Below are 26,968 nucleotides of genomic sequence, written 5' to 3' on the forward strand. Positions count from 1 at the left end.
AGGGATAGACAGAGAGATATAGTCCTGAAACTCTGCCCCTTCTCAAAGCAGATCTTTCCTTAAGTCTGTCTGAAGAGGTATACAAGCTCTGCCATTCTGGTCACTCTCATGTACCTCTACCAAACAACATAGTCGATCTCAAGAACATTGTTAATGATTTTTAAGGACTGAAGTGACTTGTGGGACTGGTACCATTTCCTGATCACAAGACAAAAACTTGTGAAAGAGTTTCACTTTCCTTGTTCCAACTGTCTATTTAAAGTTCACTACCGCGGGTCTGCATTTTCTTCAAAACCAATATTCAAACAGCTGTGCCCAAGGGCCAGGGTGAGAAAAAGAAGTATTTTTCAAGAGCAAAGGGCTTTGGATTTGTCACAATCTTCAGTGTCTGTAAGGGGGTCAGAAGAGAACAAAATCCAAATTCTGGGTATTCAGGATTTCTAAGTATCACAGCTTTCCTCATAAGAATGGGCTTGTGAGAACCAGAACCTATTTGTTTCCCTCTCCACTTGTAGATCCAGCAGGATGGGTTCTACGAATTCTTATTCATCCATTCTGTTGCAGTCCCATAAATAAGAGTTGTGTAGCACCAAGGATGGACTGTTCCTCATATAACCAGAAAAGATCAGTAATTTCTACCATGGAGCAGATCCAAGAACAGCATGTGAAATAGCATTGAATTTTGAACCCTTTACTCTCAACTTCTTTACCAGGTAATATGTTATTGCTTACCACATATTGTGCACCAGCTGGAACTTCAGTTCTGGACTGAGCTGGCATACCAAGTGATAGCCTCATGCTCCATCTGAATAATAATCTCTCAGACCATTCTTCTGAAAAAAATGCTAATTTTTTTTGCCTTTATTATGTCTTTGTAGCTTTGCTGGGCTCTTGGCCATAGACAAAGCCTGCTGATGACTTTGTAAAGTTGTCAGATACCTTTTGTTGGCAGAGAATAGGCAACAGGTGCTTGTGATCTGTCCAAGTTATTATCCCATCTCCGCCCCATTTTATTATAACCTTCCCACCCCAAACCCATTCCCAATGTATGATGTCAGCCACATTTAATTGTCACCAGTCATTTAGCTCTGCTTTCAAATCATAGCAAGGCTTTGTTTTTGTTCATGGAACAGGACATGTAGCGTGCACTCTGGGTGCATTAAGTCTTCAAGTAGCATACTGACGATTTTTTCTTACAGTGAAAATCCCTCTGAATTCCCCCAGAACCTTTCCAGAGTTTGAGACTAGTGGAATAAGGATGGTGTAAACATCACACTTCAACTGGTTCAAGTTGATTCAAATGGACTCGCATGAGCTGGATGCTGTTTAGAATCTTCTTTTGGTGTCCGACAAGGGTGATGCCAATACGCTGGATATCTCTGCAAAAGAACAAAAGACATGGAAACTGCTAAAATAGGCTGCTTGTTCTGAATGGTCTCAGTCCATTTTGCTGTACATCCAAATCAATGTGTATGGATATATATGTGCGTATATCTGTATATTCTGAGAAACAGCTGACAAGGGTTCTGCTTTTGCTTGACAAATGTGTGTGGGTGGAGGGGGGCGTTGGCAGAACGTGGTAGGTACAAAAAGAAGCAGTGGAAGTGGGCCACAAAAAGGATCAGAGGATTGGAACTCCTCTCCTATGAAAAAAAAGGAGAGTTAGTGTTGTTCAGCCAGGGGAAGAGAAGGCTCCAGAAAGACCTTCTTGCAGCCTGTCAATATATAAAGGGGGCTTACAAGAAAGATGGAGAAAGACTTTTTACCAGGCCCTGCAGTGACAGGACAAGGCACAACAGTTTTAAACTGAAAAAGGGTAGTTTTAGAGAGACAAGAAAGGGTAGTGAGACACTGAAACAGGTTGCCAGAAGAAGTTGTGGATGCCCCATCCCTGTAACTATTCAATGTCAGGTTGGACAAGGCTCTGAGAAGCATCATCTAATGAAAGATGTCCCTGCTCATGGCAAGGGTCTTGGACTAGATAATCTTTAGAGGTCCCTTCCAATCCAAACCATTTTATGATTCCAAGAATGTTCCTTTTCCTGGCTCCTGTCTTCTAAGTAACACTTCAGTCCAGTAGATGGTGTGGCTGATTCTACATATCTACTTAAAAGTGGTTATTACCTGTGGTAGCTGTCATGAACATTCTGATGTAACAGTTTCTCTGCAATACTGACAATATGTTTTCTAACGCACATTGGATCAGTACCAGTGCTTATAGAAACACACTACAAATGTATCATGGTACGGATGATGCCCAGAGGCCCTAGCAATATGTAAGAAACAGCAGCTACTTTGCTCTGGCCTCCCTCCCCTTTTTCACGTGTATGTATTCTCCACATAGCCCTTACTGAACATTTCTCAGACTGCTTTCACTTTCTGCATGGAAAACTCAGTGTCTGGTATCTTTTGCTCTCTGTCCCACTACTTACTCTAGAGTCATGCGTGATATGACATCAAACGTCATCAGACCAGCTTGGTCAAAATTCTCCTTGTAACGGCCCATCTTGATAGCATCCAACCACTCATGGGCATTGCTGAGTGAAGGGAAATCTGGAGGACAGTTGCTCAGGAGAGGCTGAGATGGTCTGCAAAAGAGGCAGGTTCTGAAACCCAAGTTATCAACTTCAGCTGACCACACTAGTAAAGTAAAAGATACGAGAGGAAGAGAACACAACCTCTGAAGAGTACAGAATGAAGAACAATGGCATTTGTTCTTCATGCCCTGATTCATAAAGTCCCACCATGATATGCTGTTTCTTGGCTACCTGTGTCCCTTTCTCTGCCTAAAAACAGTCAACCAACCCAAGAAATTGATCCTTCCCATTGCCCATACTCGCTCAGGCACATTCTCTTCTCGTTGCCCATAATCTTTCCACACTTTCTGGGTCTAGGCCTAGTAGCTGGGCAAAGAGCTTCAGTGATGAGGTTTCAGAAAGAAAGATGAGACCTTATATACCTTTTCAACTTTGTGACTAATTCTCCCTCTCCTAAATGCTTTCCTTGGATCAGACAGTAACCTATGAGAGAATGAGTGTGTTGTTTCAGCTCCAACACCCATCAGATAAAAGCATAGTAGTAAAAGGCCAAAGAAATGACTGTTCACACATGGTATTTGCTCTTTTCCCCATCATCTGAATCTGTCCTGAAGCTATAACACTTGCTGCTTTTAGTAAACCAGAAATCACTAGATACTTTCCCCCTCCCCCAGATGTGGAGTGCATTCCACAGAGACAAGATTTATAACCACAGGGAAAAACCCTCCAGGCCAGCAGGATGTAATTTTGTCATCAGCCCAGCAGTCATCTAACCTTGGCACCATTTATTCCGCCGAGATTTCTCCTTTGCTGACCTCCTGCCCCCTGTTCCATCATGTCGCAAAATGCAGTTGGGAAAATATGGGATGCAAGCTGCAGTTCTAATTATTATTTTCTGAAGAATTTCTTCTCTCCATAAGCTAAGGTCTTCTTTTCCTTCATCATCTCTTGTGGTCACACAGTATTGTGTGATCACAGAATATCTTACACAACTGCACCCAGATTTGTCCCCTACCTTCATTCCCTAAGATCCCTCACTCATTCATCCTCAGTGCAACTCACTGAGATTTATCTCCTGTCACATTCAGCACTCACGACTCATCACCCATTAAATGAATCAGGATACATATTTCTTCCAACCTGCTTTTTATTTTTTTTCTTCTTTTTTGTTCCCAGTCTCAGATGGGAGGGTTGGAAAAAAAAAAAAAAAAAGATTTATTGTTTTCTGTTCCTCATAATGCCTATCAAGAGACAAGTCCTACTATTTTGCATTTAATCCTTATCTCACCTGCTGGTCCCAGTGCCAATGGCTTTCAGGGCAGATGGCTTGCGAATCATTTTATCTAGGGCACTGACTATCTGCTCAAACTTGGGTCTCTGAACCCGTTCCTTCTGCCAGCAGTCAAGCATCAGCAGGTGCAAAACAGTTGGGCAGTCTGGGGGTGGTGGCAGGCGATAGTCCTGGTCAATGGCATTAATTACCTGCAGAAAAAGAAGAACAAGGCTTTATCATGGCTGGGAAAATAAAAGACAAAAAACCTTCAGTGATTTGGTGTGTATGATTTTTCTCTGCTTGAACTGATATAGAATAGAGAGGTGGATGTACATTCTCACCACTTCTAAAACTTACATCCTGATTGGACATGTCCCAGTAAGGTCTTTCACCATAGGACATCACCTCCCACATTACAATGCCATAGCTCCAGACATCACTGGAGGAGGTGAACTTGCGATATTGGATAGCTTCAGGGGCAGTCCAACGGATAGGGATTTTGCAGCCCTAGAAAGCAGACAGAAAGCAACCATAACATTAGTGAGATAAGGACTATTTGTGAAAATGACATCAGTGGAACAGCACAACACAACTCTGAGCATGGGGTGACAGTCCAGTTGATTCTGTCTTGTAGACATTGTTAGTTTAAATTCAAATCATGTTCCAGGTTTCAACCTTGTTTTACTGACAAATCTAAATGAAAAGAGAGAATCATGCCTCCTTTCTGCTACAAATACCATATTAATTTTCATACCTCTGCTTTACAGCATTTGATTCTTCTGCATCCCCTTCATCTTCAACCCACCTATTATACTCCCACCCTTTTTGTAGTATGTGTAGAAAGTGCCAGAACTTCATAGACAATAAGTTCATTTGATGGTTAGTTATAAGCCCATAAATATACTTAGGCCATTTATCTTTTCTGTAGGAAAAAAAAGAACTCTTTCCTCAAAGGGGGGTGGTACAGGATTTCAATCTCTCTTTCAGTCCTTTATCCTTCCTGTAAAAAGCTAATGAATGGGGGAAGATAACAGCTACATCAGGCTATGAGGTTTGACCTATTCACCATCATGCCATAAAGAACAGCACCAAGACTTCACCTGGCAGAGTGAATCAGATATTGCTATCTTTGTTTTTTGTTGATTTGGAACAAATCGCCCCAGAGACAGAAGGCTCTACTCCACTGTTCTCTATGGTCTCAAGACGGACTAAAAAGGGTACACCAAATCAAAGGGGAACACAGAAAATAACTATAGCTGCCAGCACTGCTGACTAATTCACACCATTGCAGTAACTCACCAGACCTCCAGTATAGGTGGGATTTGAAGCATCGTCCTCCAGAAAGCGGGACAACCCAAAGTCTGACACCTTGCATACCAGGTTACTGTTGACTAAGATGTTACGTGCTGCCAGGTCACGATGCACATAGTTCATGTCGGAAAGGTAGCGCATGCCAGCTGCAATCCCCCGTAGCATTCCTACCAGCTGTAACACACTGAACTGTCCCTCCTTCTGCTGCAAGTGAGGAGGCAAACAGAAGCTTTTAAGATCACAAAACACAAAGCCAACAGGGAAGATTAACAAAAAGCAAGGTAACAAGGTGGATTTATGAAGTTAGAGAACATAAATCTTAACTTCAGCCAAAATCTGAAGGTTCAGGGACAGCGAATAAGAAAGTGCTTAAAGTAATCCATCTCAAATTAAATCAGACACTAGTAGTTATCTTTTTCTGAAGGCAATTCTCCTCTTGTGGCCACATTCTCCTTTAGCATCCTATGCCCAGTCGCACTAAGATGACTAAATGAATGGCAGTAGACAATTCTGCTCTTACTAAGACCTTTACAATGGACTCTATGCAGTTCTACACAATGGGTTCACATACTCTTCAAAGTGTACCTGCCAAAGCATTTGTGGTTGAATTAGTGTATGAACCAGTAAAAAAGAGAAGTGAAGCACCTATACCAAAAAAATGCCTGCATTTTTGTTTCATTACTAGAAAAAGCATTGAAAACAATGAGTCTAAAAATAACTGCAAGATTCATTACTTCATTACAATGTTGAAACTTGAAAATATTCTGTGGAATAAAGTCTTATATACATTACTAGAAAGCCAAACTGGAACATGCACATAAGCAACTGAAAGGCTCTGTACAAAGATAAACAATTTGGTACTGTTTACATTAATTATAGGAGTTTGAGAAGTCTAAAATACTGAAAAAATGTTATATGATAGTTGAGCTTTTGAAATATTTTCACCATGATGGCCCAAAACCACTTACTCTGGTAACTTGCTATTATTTCTATTGCACCTGAAGAGGGCAATTGAGGACTTAAAGAGATAGGAGTGAAAAGGAAGAACAGGCAAAATTATCAGATCTGAGACTGGCACACAGCAATATGAAGAGATAACGACTGTGGGAGACTCTGGTTGTGGTACCCTGAGGAAGGAATCCAGTGATCCATTCTCCATGAACTCTGTGACAATCATGACTGGCCGGCTCTTGGTGACCACACCCTCCAGGTGGATGACATTGGGATGCTCAAATTGCCCCATGATGCTGGCCTCGCTCAGGAACTCCCGTCGCTGTTCCTCTGTGTAACCTGACTTCAAGGTCTTAATAGCTACTGTGTATTCACGCTTCCCTGGGTGTTTTAGGCGCCCAAAGCACACCTCTCCAAACTCTCCTGTCAGGAAGGGAAGAAACACACCTCAAGTAAGGAAACAGCAATGAATTTTAGTCAGGTGTACTAAAGCATTCTACTGTGGATGACTTCAGGCACTGTTTGGAAATAGGGTTATTAGGACTGTTCAGATTAAGGTAAAGTTCTTGATGAAGATTGGAGACTACATATTCAGGGTTCAAATGAGGAATTCTCAGTTTTAGGGCGTTTTAAACCTGGTTTGGAGCCAGCATCTAAGGGTAAGTAGGTTAAGATGAATTTTGGTAAAAATGAAGGTTAGCAATCCTGACACACTTGATATACCATGGATCCATGGGTCCATTTCAGCCCCGTAGTGTGCCAGGTCTCAAGGTGAACAAGAAGGCACTTTAAAATCTGGAGATTCTCACACTACCTGATCCAATGACCTCCTCAATCTTGATGAGGGACACATCAATCTCCTTGGCAAATTCTCGAATAGCTTCATTGGGATCTTCATAGGTTGAAGGATCAATATAATACTTCACTCCAAGTCCTGCAGCGGAGGAGACAGCCCAAAACATCACTAGAATAAAACCCTGAGACATATAGGTGTTAATGATTCCTGAAAAGAGACAGGCCCTTGCCTTCTGTTGCTCAAAACCACTTACCTCGTGCACCGATATACTGCTGCAGGCGGTCTGTGTATGGAGTCTCTCGCCTTTTACTGCAGGACATAAAGGAAAGTAAAGTCAAAACACACACAAGAGTCTCTCACAGGAGGTCGGGGTAGGCTTCTCAATGCAAGGCTCAGAGAACCCTTGAATTTAGGGGTACAAGATGGGTGTTAAGATCCTGTCCATCTCCAGGTAACCAGTACATGCTTGTTTTCTATGTGGTAGTTTTTACACCATTGTTTGCATCCCCACTTTAGATATGACAAATGAGAGGGCCTCCATCACTATCCTGAAAAAAAATATTACAGTTTAACATCACTGTCTTGGAAATTTTCTTTCTATTCAGGCTAAATTTGCATTTTAATTTCATCAAATTACAACAAATGATTCTTTTTGATAGTAATCTAAGCCATCTCCTGTGATGCCTTTTAATTTCTTTGAAAACATTCTAAGAGCCATTTACTCTAATACTTAATTTGTATAGATTTCCCCCAATTGTTTTTCCTCCTGGACTCAACAGTATTTACGTTGGCTATTCTTTTCATAAGTATGGCACCCAAACACAACAACAAAGAGCCAGAGGGACAGAAATCTGTACCATGATGTTATTTTTGCATGTGCAGATCAAAACAGGTATTGTCTTTATTACTGTAATCTTTATTGCATATATGCAACTAATTTCCAGTAAGTATAGGTCCTTCTCAACACAGGCATTTCTCAGATTTCATTCTCCCTTTAAATGTGTGCAATTCAAGCATTTTTTCCCACATGATCTAATTATTTTTTAAGTTTCATCTTATTCTTTGTTTGCTCTAAATATATTTTCCAATTTCAAGCCACTTTCTTTGTTCCCAACAGCATTCATTTTTTCCTCAAAAATCTACAATTCATGCTAGTTTATAATCATCATATTAATTAGATGAGACTGTAAATCAAACTCTGTGTTATCCTGCAGTATCTCTGCTGTATGCATGGATTTGTGTCAAACCATATGTTTTGCTGTTTCAGCATAAGACCTTTTAGCTGCCGATTCAACTAGCATCTGAACACAGAGTATCATGAAATGTTTCCTTATGAACATAGCTAATTCTGTCATTCTAACAGATAACTGTATTATTCTTACTTGTCAGGCTTATCTCTTAAAATTCTGCTAAAATTTCAAAAACACAGACAATTCTACCTTCAAATTCTGTTCTGTCGTGCAAAGAAACTGGCTTTACTGGGGGCACACACCTAAGAGCTCTAACTCTGCTGTTGCACCTGAAAGTCAGGTCTACTTTAATGTTTTTTTATGGATTATCTAACATATTAATGGTTTTCCATCTTAAAAAACCCCAAAATAATTAGCTAAAATAGGTGTTTCACATTGCATATTGCCTGAAAAATGTGTATCAACACTTTATAAAAACAAGCTAAAGTTATAGCATTTGACTCGACATATGTTCAACTTTTTAAAGAACTACTCATTTCAAGTGGTGTTCCTCATTTCCTGCATCTTCAAACTTACTTTTCTTATAGAGGACAAATTTAAAATAGAAATTTGGTATCTCTGCTTCTTCTGAACAATTGTCTATTAACTGTACATTATCCTTTAAGTATAAATGGATCAATTTTTTATGATATTTCCTTATACGTATATTTACAGATACCCATTAATGTCTTTCCCCAACACAGTTTTGGTAGTATTAACTTATTCTGGGTTTAGTTTATTTTTTTTTAGAAAAATATATGCTTTATTGAGTTGTGCACAAAATATCACATTTCCAGCTGTAACAAGAATTGATATTTTTAACAGTTCAAAGCTACAAAAGGAGGCAACAATTCAATTATAACAATATTTTATAATTTTTTTCTTTCTGGAAAGAAAAATATTAAAAGAGAATATACACAGAAGGAGAAAACAAATGCGGAAAAGGGAAGACAACAAAAATGAAATCATTAAAACTAGATGTCAATTTCTAAAGTTAAGTAGTTTATACATTTTTTAGGTCAGTAGAAAAAGCTAAAAAGTCCCTCTTGTGAAGAGGCACAGTAGAGCAAAGATACAGAATCCATTACTGACAATCTAGGGGATTAAGTTCAAACCTCAGTAAATTCAAGGAGCAGGTAATGACTGTTTCTTTTCTTCAAATAACAAACCCCCCATTGTTTACTTTTGTATCTCTACGAAAGCAGCAACCCTTACTTTTTTCTCTTTAAAATTTGTCCTTCTATTTTTGCTATAACCGATTATCTCTACAATTACTTATATGCCCTTTATTCTTTCCAAAATGGAAAGTGGTGTCTGTTTTCTTTAACCTATATTTTATGAGTTAGTGTTCCATGGAACCATAGGGGTTGTATAGATTTTACTCCTCAGCAAATGAGCCCTTGGTTCTTGGTGACAGGACATTTAACACCCTCTAAAAAACTAGATCTGAATACTTATTCCACCACTCCTTCTCCACTACATTGTTTCATTCTCCACTTGCTTGCCTAAAATGCAATTTACAGTCCCTTCTTTACAGTGATACATTTAAATACCTTTTGAGCACCAGTTTTAAAATACTTTCCTTGTGTTCATATTGCTAACTAGCCAAATATCAGCTGAGTATGTGAGTGGTTTACCAAAGAGAGGTTTCTCAGATAGGAATAATGGGGCAGATCTTTCCTTAATTACAAAATGGCATCTCAAGGACATCTGGATAAATGTAGATCAGGCTGTTTCCCTTGGGACGGGGTTATGTTGCAGGGGTAGGAAAGTTCCACTGTCTGAAGTGCACATGAGCAGGTCAAGGAATTCACCTCTTGAAGATGATGGCAAGGATGGCAATGGCAGCAATTACCAAGAAGGCTAGACCACCAAGTGCTGACCCCACGATAAGCGGCAGTCGGTCCTGCACCATCTCCGAACGTTCCCCTAGAACGGAAGACATATGCATACACACACACAGATGCAGAGGACAGGAATTGTCAGAGTTTCCCTTCTACTCAGCTGGGTCTCACCCGTAATTCCATCCCTACCAGCCCTTTGGTTCCCAGTCACTGTGCTTCTCCAGTGCCTTCCTTCCTACTTCTGAAAAACCAGTGCTCCTGAGTCCACTTTTCCATCCCCTGGTCCACTGACACCTAACTAGCCACTTAAGTATAGGCTAGCTCTACACCTGGGCTTTGATCCCACTGTCCCCTATCAATTTAGCTTGCAGATGACATATATGAATACCTTCGATCCATACAAACTGATTCCATACTGCTGGAAAGCAAGCTTCCTCATATATGCCTATGCCCCATCTATCTTTGTGTCCTATGCCCCACCTGTCTTTAAGACTTCCACAGAGCTTTCAGCTGTAAGATGTCTCACGAGACATCCCGTGTCACATGTAAGATGTCCAGCTGGAAGTCAAACTACAGCAGTGTATAGTGCTACGTACTGCAACATCTCCCTATAGAGAGTTCTACTGACATACTCTGCTCCTGCTGGTCAGAGGTACAGAGGCAACAAGGAACAGGACTGGGGAGCATGGCAGTAGTGTAAACAATACACTCTGATAGCATGAAGCTTCTTTGAGTGAACAAATCTGCATATGCAAATTAAGATATACAGAAATACAAGTTGAGCAGGAGTGTCTGGTAGCAGTCCTCCAGAGGATAAGCTAATACACTCAGGGACACACACAAGTGACAGATGATCATATACAGATCTGACTACAAAATGGTAGCACTTACCTCCCGTTGAAGTCTGGAAATACATCTTCCCACTGTATGGGCCATAGCCCACTGCTGTTCTAGCTCGTACTTGGAAGGCATAGATCTTGCCTGGGCTCAGACTTGATATGGTGGCCATGTTGGTTTCACTAGTTAAGGTGAATGAATTATCCTCATCTTCTGCCTGTGAATGTCAGTGACCAAAAAAGAATGTGAAACTTCTGCCCTCGCTGCTCGCTCTCCTCATCAAGTCATGATAGTTTCCACATCAGCCCAATATTCTCTGAACCTGTTACAGAGCCTCCCAACCACAGCTGCTATTCCAGACCTTACTTTCCCACACACTACTCATTCCTCACTGCTGCTTTTCATTCCCTTAGGCCTGGGCTTCTGCTAAAGACTCCCTAGGTTCTGCTAAAGACTTTCAATCTAAACGAGAGTGAGAGAGAAAACTATCTGGTCCTGTGATTTGCTTTCTACAAACTCCAAACTCATGTATTCTCCTAGGAGAATCCAGAGTAAGAACATGTGTAATGCTGTATCCAGGAAGATGCTAGACATCACAAATAGCAGTCACTTTTACCACTAGAAAAACAGTAGCCCCGCACAATCCTGCAAAAATATTTATGTGAAAGATCAAGAATATGGAATGGGAGCTTGTCTGAATAGCCCCACATACCTCTTCCCCTCAAATCAGACAGATTAGGAGTCACAAAACATGTGAATGGAGGACAACTCTGTATTTGCCACCCTGCAATTCCAGCATACAAAGAGGTAACTGGTATTTACCACTTAGTGAATGAAAAAGTGCATTCCTCCCCAAAAATTTTCTTAGAGACATCTGCCCAGGCATAAATGGGGACACAAGACTTCCCTCACAAACATGACAGACTTTTGCAGTCAGTCCAATTCCAATAAACACATTTAGAAAATTGAGTTCCTTCTGCTGTTACCTGTGTCAGCTGGTGCTAAACTTATTGTTAGCCACAGCTTTTAAGCTTAAGCAAGTGTCTTCTATTGGTTTTAATTTGGAATGTCCATAGATGTTTCCAAGTTGGGAAATGCATATGGACTGATGTCAGATGAAGCATGTATTACTTCTGGTAATAATTCTGCTACAGTTTGTTCTTTCCTCCTCTGTTCTTTCCTCCACCTTGTTCATTCTGATCCAGGGGTGCATCTCCCAGACAGAAGATTTCTCTGTTCTCTATAGAACAATCAGCACGGTATCACTTTCTACTCACCTTATCAAAGTAGCGTAGCTGGTAATCCAGGATTACTCCATTGGGCTGGTCTGGCTGAGGCCATGACAGTGTGATGCTATTGGTAGTACGACTCACCTGATGCATCATAGGGACTGCAGAGGGGACTGAAATAAAAGAGAGAAAGGAGAGATTGCAAAGGGACAAGCTTAACAGTGAACTATGATTGAATATTCATTATGATGAGTTAATAAGTTAGGTCAGCTTTTCCTTTAATTTCCCATAATTTGCATTATGAAGTGCTTTGTAGAATAACCAGAAGAAATCTGGCACAATACTACTCTGCTGGGAGATACAGTCATTGACAACACGGACAGAAAGAAAATGAAGAAATCCACATCCAACTGATCATGCACAGGAGCTAAATTATCTGTATTGTAGATGGAACGTAATCTTCAAACTCGCAATTTTTACATCGAGCTGAGAAGATGTTCAGTGCCATTGCCTTGTTTTAAGATCACACTTGGACAAAGAATGTGATAGTGGTCAGAGCAGAAGCAGAGCACACTACCTCCCTTCTGCTTCTCCCCCAGATTCTTTGCCTGGGGGAAAAAATCAAGTATGGTCTACTGGAGCAACAGAGGCTTTTCACTATCAGATCATTGCTGCAAAACAGAAGACAGAGGCAGATGAGACCACTGCCACATTAAGGAACAGACTTTGGAGCATGCCTCAGTTCAGTTGCAGACCCCAGAGAATGAAAGCACTTCATTTTCATAGCCTGGTATGCAGCCTTGTGTTCAGACCAGCTCCTGGATCTCAGACCAATCTCTGTCAGGACTGTTGCCTAGATGTCAAAACTTTTACTGTATTTGAGACTCTCAGTTCTTCTGAGGGGCATAGGAATACAGAAGTCCAGTCTGAATGGGCTTCTAACTATCACTGCTGCCTGAGACCACCACCTAAAGGTCACTGTTAAGTGTGCATGTGTAGAAACGTCACATACAGTTTTTTCTGTCTGTTCTTAAATAGTTTGCCAGCGTTCTTTCTTTTGGTAAACACGCCAGCCTGGAATACTACCTAGATAAAGTTGTTAGCTCCCTTGACTACATTACGATATTAAGCACTTACAGCCAAGGAACGATATTAATTACTGGGGGAAAATGTCAACTTCCCTTTATGTAGAAAGCAAGGGTCTGGACATAACAAACATAAATGAGGGATTCAAAAGCATGAATCTGAATCAGAAAGCAAACAAGAACTTTTGTCTACCAATTTTAGAAAACTTTTGATTCGTTATTCTCAAAGTCTCAAGTTCAGTTCAAGACTTTGAGAGTTGTGTAATTGCCATTAATTCTCTCTAACCTGGAACTCCTTAAATCAGTAGGCAGGAAACACAATTCTATCTTGAAGATAATATGAGTAACAATTTCAAATACTGTTCATGGAACCAAGATTAGATTACAATGAGAAACAATACAAGGGACTACCTGGAGTAGTTTTACTTTTCATTTTTTTATCTTCTTAGAGGCACCACTCACATGTTTTGAAGACACCAGAGGTTCAGAACACCTATTTAATGGCAGGTCCTCTCCTAAGTAGTTAGCTCTTCAAAAAAATGTCCTCAGAGTAGGAAGAGAGATGAATGCCTGTTAAAGCCACTTGCATGTGAAGCTTCCTGGAGAATGGAATTTCACTTCTACCAAAACCATCCATGAATCCACGTGCACACACATGCATACTCCCCAGTTTCATGCAAAAGCTAAAAGAATGTGAGTTGCATCTTAGGAAGAGTTTTTCAAGCAAAAATTCCAGGATAATTTTAAGAGAATCTTTCAGCCTGTCAGCTGTCTGTCCACAAAGCTCTTCTCAAGTTTTGCTTTCTCTCTGAAAGCAAAAAGGTCATGTTGCCAAGAAATCTCAACCAGAGCAGCTAGGGAATCCTCATTTTCCTAATGGATGCAACATTTTCAGCAATGTTTAAATTTTCCAGAAAAAGAATACCAATGAAAAGCTGCCACCTAACTCCACTGGTTTTACAAAACAAAACCCATAAACTTCCTTGATGTGAGGAATGAAGCAGAGACATTTGGAAAATGAGCAAAACCTGCAGAAAAGCATTTTCTTCCCTCATTAATTGTGAGAAAGATAAAAGAAATGTTTTTAATAACAAGATAAAATTATTCAGAAAAACATAATTCAGGTGTTCTTCAAGCAGCTCAGGCAAGTGGGAACTAATTTAAAAATGTAAATGAAACAAAAATGTAAGAGTATAAACAATAAAATGCTTTCTCTTCTCCTTACTCCTTTTATTTTTTTACCATTGCTTGTGTTTCAAACAAGACTGCACAACTAGTTCACCTGAGGTAACTGCTCAGTTAACACTCGATCAAGACAGATTCTGCTACATTTTAATGTTACAGAAAGTTTAACTCCCTTAACATAAAGCACACACCAGCAGAGGAGCAAATGTAAATACACAGCTACGCTGTCAGGGAAGAGCCCACTTCCTTCTAGTTTTGGATGACGATTTTGCAGATTGAGCAGAGTTAAATCTCCCCTCAATTCCTCTCCTTACGCCCTCCAACAGTTAATTCTTCCCATCCTTATCATTCCTTCCTGATCCCCAATTTTTCCCCTACCTGGAAGAAATAATCAAAGTCAACTAGCAACATTTGACCTGCATTTTAGCAAAAAACATATCCATTCTGACACGAATACGTGCTATGAATTTTCAGCTACCCATCAACAGGCTATCTTTTGCCAGCAGTAAAGAGACTCAAGCTGGCACTGCGCATAGTACATTTAGGCACAGTAAAATCCGCAACAGAGCAATGATGCTAAATGGCACTCCCCTCAGACAGGCAGCATGCATAAGCAGGTTATAACTAGTTGAACTAGACATACTGGGAAACATAACAAAAAATCACACAAGTGTATCTTTTGACCATGTGCCACAGCCTTCTAGAATCATCTTGCTATATAGGTATGTCCATCACTCAGGGTAATCAGATGTTGGTGGTGGGGATGACCAGGATAATGTAGTCTGTTGTATTAAAAAATACTAATTTCAGTGATATGTACCTAATAAGCAGACACCACTTAAGGAAAAAGCCAGTAAAAATTCTCAGAAATAAAATCAGATATGAATCAAGGCAAGGCAGGTTGTCTTTAATCTGCTTCTCTGAGACAGAGTTCAGATTTTGATATGTGTGCCTCCCTTTTAAGGACAAAAATTACAAAACACTGGCCAGGGAGCTCTCCCATCACTTCAAGTAAAAGAGATATCAAGATTTCTCCATTGAAAAATTTTATACTAACGTGATGTGAATATTAATACTAAGGTGATGTGAGATGTGAATGCAATTGTTGGTGGACTAAGTACCTATTTCCTGTCAGAAGTGTATTATAAAGTTACTGTCCCGGTGTTAATACAATAAGAAATACAAATTTCAAGGCTTTATATCTATAGACATTCAAACTACCCTACCTGTGCTGCCACAGAAGTGCTAGATGAGTATTTTCCTTGTATGCATGCCAACTATAAAAATGTTTGTAACATAACCTTGCTTTCAAAGCTTTGTTTTGTGTACATAAATGTGTCCAGCTCTATGTCGATTTGTCACTTTTATTCATTTTGTTCTTTTCACATGGAGTTTATACACATTGACATGTTAGGTCCCTGTCTAATGACAGCTGAAATCACAGGGCCTGATTCAATCCAGTGTGGGCAGTTGTATTAAATGATCATTGTAGGTGACTTCCAACTATTCTATTCTATTCTATTCTATTCTATTCTATTCTATTCTATTCTATTCTATTCTATTCTATTCTATTCTATTCTATTCTATTCTATTCTATTCTATTCTATTCTATTCTATTCTATTCTATTCTATTCTATTCTATTCTATTCTCCTATCCTATTTACTGAGACGAAAAAACATGCTGTGAGATCAGACCTCTAATTAAGACTGAAAAAGCAATGCTTTTTGTATACTATTTATAAAATAGCAAATGTATGGAAATTTCTTGCACATATAGATCTAGTTAAAGCTGTAAAGCACTCCAAACACCACTTAAATTAAACTCCCAGGTTCTTTATTCTGTGAGTTGTCAGTTGCAACTCTTCTACATTGTGGGACAAATTTTTTCCTGGTATCAGTGGATATAGTGGATTTAAGATAGTTTGAGTACCTTGAAAATGCTACATTCCCTGAGTTACTAATGTTTGACAAGTTTCAGCTGTTTTCTAATAAAGGTGATGTCCTTGGCTGTGGTACCTGCTTAGACCAGCAACACATGCCTGCAAGACTAAAAGTCTTATCTCAATCAACAGAGTAGGTAAGGAAGGAAGGTGAAGGAAGTGCAGACTCTTGTAACAGTACATGGAGATCCCTACTCATGCAGAGCACAGCCAAGTGCCATTCTCAGTAGACGACGAACACCTCTGGCATGTCATTCAGTCCATATTCCATGCAGATACTTCAGGAGAGCAGATGTGACCCCTGCATAGAGAAGTCCCACAGCATAAGGTCCGGGAGGAAAGAGTGGGTCCAAAAAAGCTAGTTCATATGCATGGGTTAACTCTTCCACGTGCAAAAGCAAATCATCCCAACAAGCAGGAATTTAGGCAAAAAATGCCAGGAGGCCTGCATGTTTGAACAAGGAGTTCCTAGCTAAACTCAAACACAAAAAAGGAAGGATACAGAAGGTGGAAGCATGGACAGGTAGCCTGGGAAGAACAGAGAGGCACCGTCCAAACATGTGGACACACAGCCAGGAAAGCCAAAGCCTACCTGGAATCACATCTGGCTACCGAGGTCAAAAGCAAGAAGGGTTTCTCTAAGTACAGAAGTGGCTAAAGGAAGACCAGAGAAAATGTGGGCCTACTGCTGGGTGGCACGGGGGTCCTGGTGACACAGGATATCTTCTTCACATCAGTCTTTACCAGCAAAACTGGCCTTTAGGAACACCAGGTCCGGCAGACCTGGGGGAAGGCTGAAGCAAGGAAGACCTTCTTCCTCATACCAGATCAGGTGACTAAATATTTACACAGACTATATAATTTCATGGGTCCTGGTCAGATACATCCATCGGGGAGCTGGCTGATGTCATTTTGAGGCCACTCTTGATAATCTCTGAATCATCATGGTGACTGTGACAGGCGCCTGAGGACTAATGGAAAACAAATGTCATTCCTCTTCTCAACAAAGGGAAGAAGGAGGCAGCTAATCCTTACCTTCACCCCTGGGAAGATGGAACAACTAATCCTGGATACCTTTCTGGGCACACAAAGGACAAGAAAGTAATTGTGAGCAGCCAGCATAGATTCTCAGAGGGAAACTCAGGCTTGATCAACCTTCTAGGATGAAATTTCTGGCTTGGTAGAGGAGGGGAGAGCAGTGGATAGTGACTTTCTTGATATCAGGAAGGCCTTCCACACTGTTTCCCATGATATCCTCATGGAGAACACAGTATGGGCTTTAAGAACTGTCTCCCATGGTGTCCTTACAGATAACCCAAACTTGATGAAGTGTGGGCTGGATGAGCAGACAGTGAGGTTAATTGAAAACTTCCTGAACAACTGATCCCAGACCAGTGGAAGGAAGTGACAGAGCAATGGATCAGGCAAACCAGAGTTGTTGACTCTCCAACCTTGGTGATATTTCAAAAGTGTTCTGGATGTGGTCATGGGCAATTTGCTTGAGGTGACCCTGATAAGCAGAGGGGTTGCAGAATATGTTCTCCAGAGGTCTCTTCCAAGCTTGTCCATTTTCTGATTCTTTCCAGGTAGTTATGCGTCTTCTTCCCCTTCCTTCTCACCCCATAATCTTCTGCAAGTACACAGTTTGATCAACCTCAGCTATGCCTCTAATGTTCTCTAATATGCCTCTATATTCTCTAACAGTAGCCCCAAATCTACCACTTTCACATTCTTGTTTCTCCTTTGTTACCACTTCAGGTATCCTATTTTCCTCATATTCTAAGCAAATGACATGAAGATCCTAGCTTTGTTCCACACAGCTTCCCACATATCATCTTCAAGGAAGATCAATCTGAATACAACATGGAAACTCCCTTCTTTATGTGTTTATTATCTTATCTTTATTTTGAAAATGTCCTATGTCTTTTGTACACATTTCATTTTAACTCTGACCCTTTCTCTAAATACCTGAAAATACTTTAAAAGTATCTTGGATTGTCTTCTGTCGTAACCTTGTACTTTACTTCCTATGGAGGAAGAGTGCTTTAGAAGGGCTAATTAGTTACTTTCACTTCTCTTATCTCTATTGTTAATACTTTTTATGTATGCATTCCACTCATATTTAATAAAGAGGGAAAAAATCCTTTAGGACAAAAGGTGCCATGTTTTACTTTGTACCTTCTATTTATTCTTGCTCAAAAGGTTTCTGTCTTCATTAAAACAGTGGCTAATACCTGAATTGTGAAAACAAGCACATTTTTTCTCTGCTCATGCTGCAGAGATCAGGCATAGTAAAGAGAGAAACTGGAATAGCCTCTTTTTGTGAAGTGACCACAGAAATTGTTATTAATTCCCAGTCATAGATGGGCAAATCTGCTGAAGATGGCTAAGTTGACAAATGTCATTAATGTCACTAAGGGGGAAATTAAACCTTAAAAGAGTATTTTTGTTGTTCTATGTGAACAGAAGATGAAAAAGTTAAATTCTTAGGGACCTTTGGTGAATGCTGAGGGTTGGCAATTATATCATAACTAAGCAAATAGCTTATTACTTTGAAGAACAATGTAGTTCGTTCAGAGGACAATGAGCACTTACATTCCACTTGCTTTACCTGCTGGTTTTAGCCTGGCAAAACACAGTACGTGTTTTGACAGCTCTCTTCTTATTCCTTTCTTGTTTTGAACAAGAAAATACCTTGCCTGTGTCTCTGCTCTTGCCAACTAAGTCTACTATATTCCTTTGGCTCTCTTTGGAAAAGCAAACATCTTCCAGTAATTCATCCACTTCCCTTCATAATCTCATAATCACACTTGGCATAAAATTCCTTTCCTCTTCTCATTCCATGCCACCTGAAAATCTTCTTTCAGGTCCTCTTAAATTTCCTGGCACTACTCATAACTGTCCTTGTCCCCATTCAGCCTCTTACACAAACATTCAGACTGTCTAGCACTCATTTCTGCAGTGCTAAGATTTTTGGTATTGCCAGGTCCCACTGCTCTGATTCCAACTGATGCAAAAGGCTGCTACATTTCTTTTCACAGGTACAAGGCAACCTGGTCAAACAACCTTTACCCTCACACACCTCCATTAGCTCTCATAATGTCTCGATTCAGTTAAAAAGCAGTCCACTTGCTTTTAAAAGTCTGTATTGATTTGCTCCAACATTTGAGTCTCTGCTGTCTTTCTCTTTTCCTCTTCTTTCTAGTAATGTAACAACTGCCTGAATGAATAAGTTCAGTAGCATGTCTCTGGCAACAGACATTACTACATGCTTCAGTGCAAGGAGCAAGAAAAAAAATGGACAGATAGTTAAAGCTGTGCACAGAGAAAGTTTCTTTACAGTCCTTTAAATGAAATCCTGACTTCTGTCCTGAGACATTAGAACAGATATTTGTTTACCCTGATAAGTACACTTGAAGATATTAGAATAATGAATAAAATTGTAGTCAGGGGTTTTTTTTAATAATATGGTTGGAGTTTAAGTTCTTTGCATTCTTTGTGTCAGGTTCCCACCTGTGAAGAAGTGTAACTTCATTAGAATGACATAATAGCCTTTCCTCATGTAGTTCCTGCTATTTAGAACATCCTTCCAACATTTTTCTACATATCCTGACACTTCTTCAGGTATTCACCCTCAGCACTTCAAACCTGAGCTGAAAGCAATTCCTGTCTCTTGTCTCATCTCCTTACAGTTCTTCTGGTAATTAGTAGATCATACTTGCATGTCCAAACAGGTTTTCTTATTACTATCCAAACAGGTTTCAGGTTAAGGTTGTCTTATTATAGTAAAGGACATTTTTCAGTGCCAGCCTTTCTTATTCTGATTTCAGACACATAGTCACTGAAGAATAGGAACACCATATTCAGTCTGCCACAGAAAATGTGATTGTGTAACCAAAAGATCCCATCGCACTTTGAAGAAGGGCCTGAAGACTCTGAGGGGTAAAAAACTCTTAGACGAACAGTTTTGGAGACAAAGATGAAGCGTGAATAGGTACCATGAGAAAAGAAAAAGTATAGATGTTCCAGCACAGAATATTGCCTAAGATACCTGTAGGGGGGCAGGTATATTTCTTGGATCAGCAATGGAAGAAGCAAGAGAACTCTGACTGATGTATGAGTAAGCAGAATATTCAGAAACTGCAAGGATTGGAGGGTCTTTTTTTCATCATCTTTAATTCAACAGAGAGAAAATTTTTGCTATGGCCCTTTATTCTGAAACCATATCTTTCTCCAGTTTGCTTTTTTTGATACCCTTCATGCTTTGCTGTACCTTTTTGGTTTCTTTCTGCATGTAAGGTCCTGAAATTTCCATCTCTGCTTATATAACAATAATAGGAATAATAATAATTGTTATAATAACACAACAACCACAAGCATTGCTAAAGTGAAAAGCTGCTGAAGGGATCAAAAGGAAGGGGTATGGTTGAGACAGTCCACGTGATGGAGGAAGCAGGGCCTTGTTAGTATGAGCTGTCACCACAAATCAAGGGCAGCTCATCTCAAGCTCACTCCTAACAATCCTGAGAAAGAGGAAGGAAAAAAACCCTGCAACCAAACACAAAAAAGAAGCCACTCAGTACACATGGCTGTTTAAGAAAGTTGGTCTCCCTTGAAACTGCTTCAGCACAAAAGAGAGGAAACTTAGAGAGAAACACCCACATACCCAAGACACCCAGAGACACCAAGAGATAACTGGAGGAATAGGAGTGGTCAGAAAAATCAAACAGAAGAAAAAGAAGAGCATAGGTTTGGTGATTCCAGGAAGGAGAAGGAAGTAGATGCTCAATTAAATTATCTCTGATATAGATGAAGACGGTTGAGATGAGAAGTATGAAGAAAGAGAATTCTGTAGGATGTTAATAGAACACCCACCTGTCTCCAGGAAAAGCCAAAGGAACTGCCTGGAATTACCATACAAATTACCCAGCCACATTTTACTGTAAACAAAAACTGATCACCCACTTGCAGCCAGCCTCTTAAGGGGACCAGGCATCCTATAGATGCTCTGCTACTCTGTGTCAGGTAACACTTCAAAGGGAAGAAACAGATGTTGTCAATCCCCTGGCATCCCCAAACAGTAGGAAATTACTTGGGGTGTATATATATTCCCTTTCTTTCTATATCATGGAAGCAGAAATGATAAGATGTGATTTAACCAAGATCATGATGCCATATCTGGTATCACAGCACTTTTCTTGAGATTTATCAAAACCCTTGTTTTGCAGGGGTTTCCACATGACACTCTGGAATCTCATTTGGGATTTGTTTCAGTTTAACATTTACACAACTCTAAATGTTTGCAGACATTTTCTGTCACTCAGTTCAAAATGTTCCCCCTCTTTCTCCTCCTCATCACATTACTCCTCATTATATCCTCTTAAACAAGCTGTGTACAATTCCTCTCCATATTAGCTTATACATTCCTGTAAAAAACAACATATGCCCAGTCACTTAATGTTGACATTTAGCAGAACTCTATGCCTGTACATATGTAGCTCTCTCCAGCTCCAGTCCCTGTAGATGGTATTTACAGACTCTGACTGCCCACACAAGTCATTAGTAGCTTGGTTTAGTCATCCCCATGGTTTAGTTCCTAGTTACAAGGATCACAACATCTTTGAATATAACTGTACAACACATTTTGATATTTCTACCATGCAAAAAGCAAAACAAAAAAAAGTTTCTTATTAACAGGAGAATAGTATTCCAAGACCACGTATCAGAACAGGAAAGTTGAAAAGGCAAGAACAAGGGAGAAAAAAAATACATGCAATGCAGAAGAGCACAGAGCAATTCAATAAAACAGGAATGGTGATTCTGCTTCTGGATTTTTTGTCAAAACTCCATTTAATGGTTCTCTAGGTATTGTAAAACTGTAGTTTTCAGATCCTTTTATGACCCACCAGACCACACAGTATTAACACATGCCATCCCAGGAACGTGTACATTTAGGTGATGAGAAAATATCATTGTATACATTCTTTCTTGTCATACAGCACTTCTCTGTAAATTTTAACTGTACCTTCATCTTTAGACAGTGCTTATTGATTTTCCACCTCCTTATTTTGATATGCAGAAAGGCAAAGGTGGATGGATTTGATGAAACAATCAATACTTCTTTTTAAAGTGCAGTAGAGTATGACTGAAATGAGGAGAATGAAAGGTGGTATACAGAAACAAGAGAGAATGGAAAACTAGAGTACCTCAAAACACAAAGACAAAAAAGAAATGTGAACAGGTGAAAAATGCTAGAAAGTCTGACTGAAGAATAAGAAGATGAAATGGAGAAGAGTAGGAGAGAGAAGATGAAGAGAAATGAAGAAATGCTCACTAACACCTGCTCTGGCAAGCTGATGCTCACAAAATCCTTGTCAAACCGTGGCAGTATCCCTTCTCCTGCACAATCAAACAACATTCTTTGTCTGATGTACAGAGTTACATCTCCCATTGGCTTCTTCTCCAAGGCAGCTTTTTCCTCAATAATCACATCAGCTGCTATACTCATTTTTCTGCCAAGAGGGAAGAATGGAAAGCCCATTGAGAGAAGGAAGGAATGAGAAGGGTAGAAATGAAATTGTGAAGCTAGCAGAGCACAATAAAAAAGGGTAAAACACACAAGTAAAAAGACAAAGCAAAGCAAGTGAGAGGCAGAAGTAGAAATTTTGGGACTTAGACACAGGGGTCTCCTCACCTGACTGGCTGGTGCTAACATTGATGGTGGCATAGTGAGGTGCTTCTGAACTCAATTCAGTCACCAAGTTGACAGCCTGGATCTCAAAGGTGTACTGCACACGGGCCAGGAGGTTGGAGACTTGCACGCGGCTTTCTGTCAGGCCCACTTGGCGCGGTTCAAACTGAACGCTGTCCCCACAGCGCACGCACGGCCCTGAGGACCCTGCTGGGCACACTTTGCAGATGACATTGAAGAAAACATCCTTGCGGCCACCCAGGTCCCTCGGGAGGCGCCAGGTCAGGAGCACGTTGGAGCCAACAATTTCATAGCTAAGGTCACGAGGAGCAGAGGGGATGCCTAGAAGAAAGAATGAAAGATCAAAACCCCGTGAAGGAATGGGAAAGAGGTGGGGGAGGGGAGAAGACAAAGCAAGGGGAAAAGAACAGAAGAACAAGACGCTTTTTATTCTCATTCTTACTCTTCTCTAGTTGTTTCTTTGAACAGGGCTAAGAAAAACATATTCTTTGCTACATCAAGCACACACATAAACAAAGGAACAACTTTATGATCACATTTTAGAGAAATAAAATTATAAACAAGAGTCTTTGTTTCAAGGGTGTGACTTTTTCATTTCCCTAAAAGAACATTGTTTAGGGAAATGTAAATCCTTTGATATTTTACACAAGTTTAGTAAATATATATCTCTACTGAGATCTTGAATTCTCTCCTTTGGCACCTAATATCTCTGAACTCTCTCAGACTTCAATTAGCCTGTTCCATCTATTACAGGAACTGGACAACAGTTTCCCTGGGATTATTCCTGATGCCAGCCAGATTCCTCAATGGCAATGAGGGTAAACTCTAACAGCTGAAAAACTGCCCATTCTGTGCATCCAACACTTCTCCTGCAATCACAGTGAAGAGAAGAAGGAAAATGCAGAGAGTCAGAAGAAGGTATGCGGATGACAATGGGACAGAACACTGCAGCTAAAATGTGAAAAGTCCAGAGAGGTAAAATAGGCAGCATTATTGCACTGCTAAACCTGGGTGTAGACACAAAGCAAGAGGGGAAGGGTAGGGACACAGAGGCTCGGTGACAGGGAGGGGCAAGGAAAACATTATTTACAGAACATTTCCCTCTGAAGGCTGTAATGAAATCCAAGAATCCTCCTTCTCACCACTACTCTGTAGTCAAGAAATATTGATGAAAAAGCAAAACATTTGCCCTGTCTAACACTGAACAATGTAAAGGATGTCATCCTCTATTAGTACAAGTGGATGAGGTCTTTGGGGGGGATCTCTCTGGCTGCAATTTAGTTCATTGCTGGAGCATTTGAGTATTTCCAATAGCTATATTTCCCATGTTGTTAAAAATCAAATTATGTTGGAAAATTGCACACAAAAGACTGTCACATAATGTATTACTGAAAGATGAAGTATTTGTACATCAAGAAATGTCAGAATTATGTTTTCTTTTTTGATCTTAACTGGGCCCACTCAACATTTGCACTGTGGTATAGTATTTAATTGCATGATCATGCACTAGTTTCCCCTGAGCATTCTTACCATAGTCAATCCAAAGGATAGACAACTGCCCAGGAAAAAATAATCCCTGCGAATTGCAGACTGCTTGATGCTGGCTGCTGAAGGTGCATTCTGTGCAGTACAGGAAGCAAGGGATTACAGAAAAAACCCCACAATCACATTTCCTAATTTCTGAGTATTTAACTTTAGAGCCATACAGTATTTCCCTGTCACTTCTACAAAGTTCAAGGGTGATGCTTGATACATTATTTAAGCTATATTTTTGAGTGCTGATAGGTACCTTTATTTAATTTTCTGCATTTACTTATTCTTTCTTGACCTATTAATAAATGACTGAAAAATGTCATAATTGATGAGAACCACTGAGAAGCTAATGGAAAAACAATCTATATTTCTATAAATAAAATTCACAGAATTTGAATTTTGTGCAGTTAATATGGTCTTCACACTTTGAATGATACAGGGAAGAAAATATTGGTTAACTCCTTCAATGAATACCTCGTGTATGAAATAAGTTTAGCATTTCATGAGAAATTAGTATGCCATTTTCTCATGAAAAGCTGTACCTTATGCATACTTGCAATGGACTTATTTAAGACTACATGAGTCATCTACAATTTGACATTTTTTAATTTCTGAAATCTAGTATTGCAACACTCCAGTATTCTCAAAACACAGTTTCACCAATGTATCAGCATTGTAAAAAGCATGTACGAACACTTCTGCTTTGTCATCTACACGCAGTGAGTGGATATACCCTGTAGTAAACTGCAGGAGCAATGAGAAGTTTTGGATTATTCCAGAGGTCTTGAGGAGAGGTGAATTGCAACTCCCCTGAATCATCTGGGCACATCCTCTCTCACTAACTGCCCTTCTTGCTTTCAAATACTTTGTCCAAATACTTACCAGTGCAGGGAGCATCAGAATTGTCTGAAGCAGATCGATAATAGCGGTTCTGACACACACATTCACGGGAACCTGGCTGTGGAGCGTGGCTGTGGGCAGGGCATAGATGGCAGGGGTCATCTCCCACAGACACTTTAAAGAAACCAAGTGGACAGGCTAAGAGGAGGAAAATGAGAGAGACAAAAGCAGGAGAATCATTAATTCAGATTTCAGAAACATTGCAATCTTATTACATTTAACTTGTGCTGCTTCTGCAGGTAGAAGTCATTACGTGGAGTAGCTACTACTGTTTTTGATGCTTTAGGGAGCACGTATTATTCAAGTTGCAATTTCAGACCAGTTTATTCCATATAAGTGCTTGAATTGATTCACTGGCAGATGAAAGAGATCCAGTCCAGAGACAGCTTTGGCCATCTGAAATAATTGTCTTCTCATTACTCATTCAAAGACCTTTAAAATTGGAGAAGCCAAAGAGCACAGTCATGTGATTGTCTGGAAATACCATACAGTTACATGTATTACCCACACCCACTTTCCCCCACCCAACACACCTATAATAATTGCTTAAACTAATATACACTACCATGGCGGATTTTACATCAAAACAAAGGGCAGACACTAAGATTGGCAGTCCTACTGTTTTCCTGTAGGTCTGAAAACTTCCCAGTAATGGATAAAAGCATCTTAATTAGTCAAATTTTAACTGCAAATGCATAGAAACATGTATATGCAACAAGCTGAAACAAGGATGGAAATCCATCCTACAGAGAAAGAAAATATAAAAATAATAACATAACAATATGGGAGTATGGTACACTCTAGGTTTGGCAAAGATGCTACGCTGAATTACCTAATAGGAGATGCTGGGAGCTTACACTGATGTGCTAGGATACAGTTTTTACCATTTTTATCTAGGTTTTATGCAAGTTTTCTAAAGTTGATTTTCTATAAATAGATCTATACATAGATCTATAAATAGATCCAGCTTTTTTAGATTTTATGGACTAATAAGCTAGGTGAAAGTTCATTTGCAGACTGACATTTGGTTAGTTAACTTCACAATAAAGAGCATTTACAAGGAATGGGACACTTTCAGATAGACCTCAGCTGAGCATTTGATGTCAAAACACACAAAGGACACCCTCAAGAGAGCAAACTGCTCTAGTGGTTACCAGAAGCAGAATATTCCCAAGGATTGTGGATAGCAAAAAATTATCTGAAAAAAAAGAAACATGTAAGAGAATATTGTATACAGGTGTTATATGAAATTAGGATCACAGTGTTCAATTCCCTTTACAGTTACAGGCACAGTCCAGACATAACAGCCCATAACATCTGTGGAGTCCCATCAGCTTTATACCTCTTCTTCAGCATATTATTTCATCTTCTCTCTCAAAATTCTTCTTGGCTGCAGAGCAACCTCCATATGTACAGTGATAAGAGTATTAAGTCCTGAAACAGGTCAGACCGTAAAAGGGACTTCAATAACTCTGAATGATAGCTATTAAATAGGAGAACACTGGTTCTTCCCAGCACTCAAAAACTGACAAAATTCAGTGTGTGATGCATTGCTATATGGAAAGGAAAAGGGAAGAAGAGACTGGAATTTTTTCATATGATGCAT

The 26,968-nt window shown here is 39.8% G+C and overlaps 1 protein-coding gene across 2 annotated transcripts in view; it reads right to left on the minus strand.

The window, feature by feature from the left end:
- Positions 1–837: 837 nt before the first annotated feature.
- The window catches only part of LOC135409347 (ephrin type-B receptor 5), a 70,109-nt gene continuing 43,978 nt past the window's right edge, over positions 838–26,968 (minus strand). For both annotated transcript variants that reach the window (XM_064644737.1, XM_064644736.1), the window contains exons 5-17: positions 25,345–25,500; positions 22,912–23,250; positions 12,056–12,180; positions 10,833–10,995; positions 9,912–10,026; positions 7,122–7,177; positions 6,887–7,006; positions 6,248–6,495; positions 5,110–5,325; positions 4,168–4,317; positions 3,826–4,019; positions 2,433–2,588; positions 838–1,379 (exon numbers count right to left, since the gene is read on the minus strand). In XM_064644737.1, the coding sequence (XP_064500807.1) occupies positions 1,271–1,379; positions 2,433–2,588; positions 3,826–4,019; positions 4,168–4,317; positions 5,110–5,325; positions 6,248–6,495; positions 6,887–7,006; positions 7,122–7,177; positions 9,912–10,026; positions 10,833–10,995; positions 12,056–12,180; positions 22,912–23,250; positions 25,345–25,500 (2,147 nt within the window). In that variant the 3' untranslated portion in view covers positions 838–1,270. The remainder of the gene's footprint in view (positions 1,380–2,432; positions 2,589–3,825; positions 4,020–4,167; positions 4,318–5,109; positions 5,326–6,247; positions 6,496–6,886; positions 7,007–7,121; positions 7,178–9,911; positions 10,027–10,832; positions 10,996–12,055; positions 12,181–22,911; positions 23,251–25,344; positions 25,501–26,968) is intronic.

Source organism: Pseudopipra pipra, chromosome 2 (genome assembly GCF_036250125.1).
Source record: "Pseudopipra pipra isolate bDixPip1 chromosome 2, bDixPip1.hap1, whole genome shotgun sequence".
NCBI classification, from domain to species: Eukaryota; Metazoa; Chordata; class Aves; order Passeriformes; family Pipridae; genus Pseudopipra; species Pseudopipra pipra.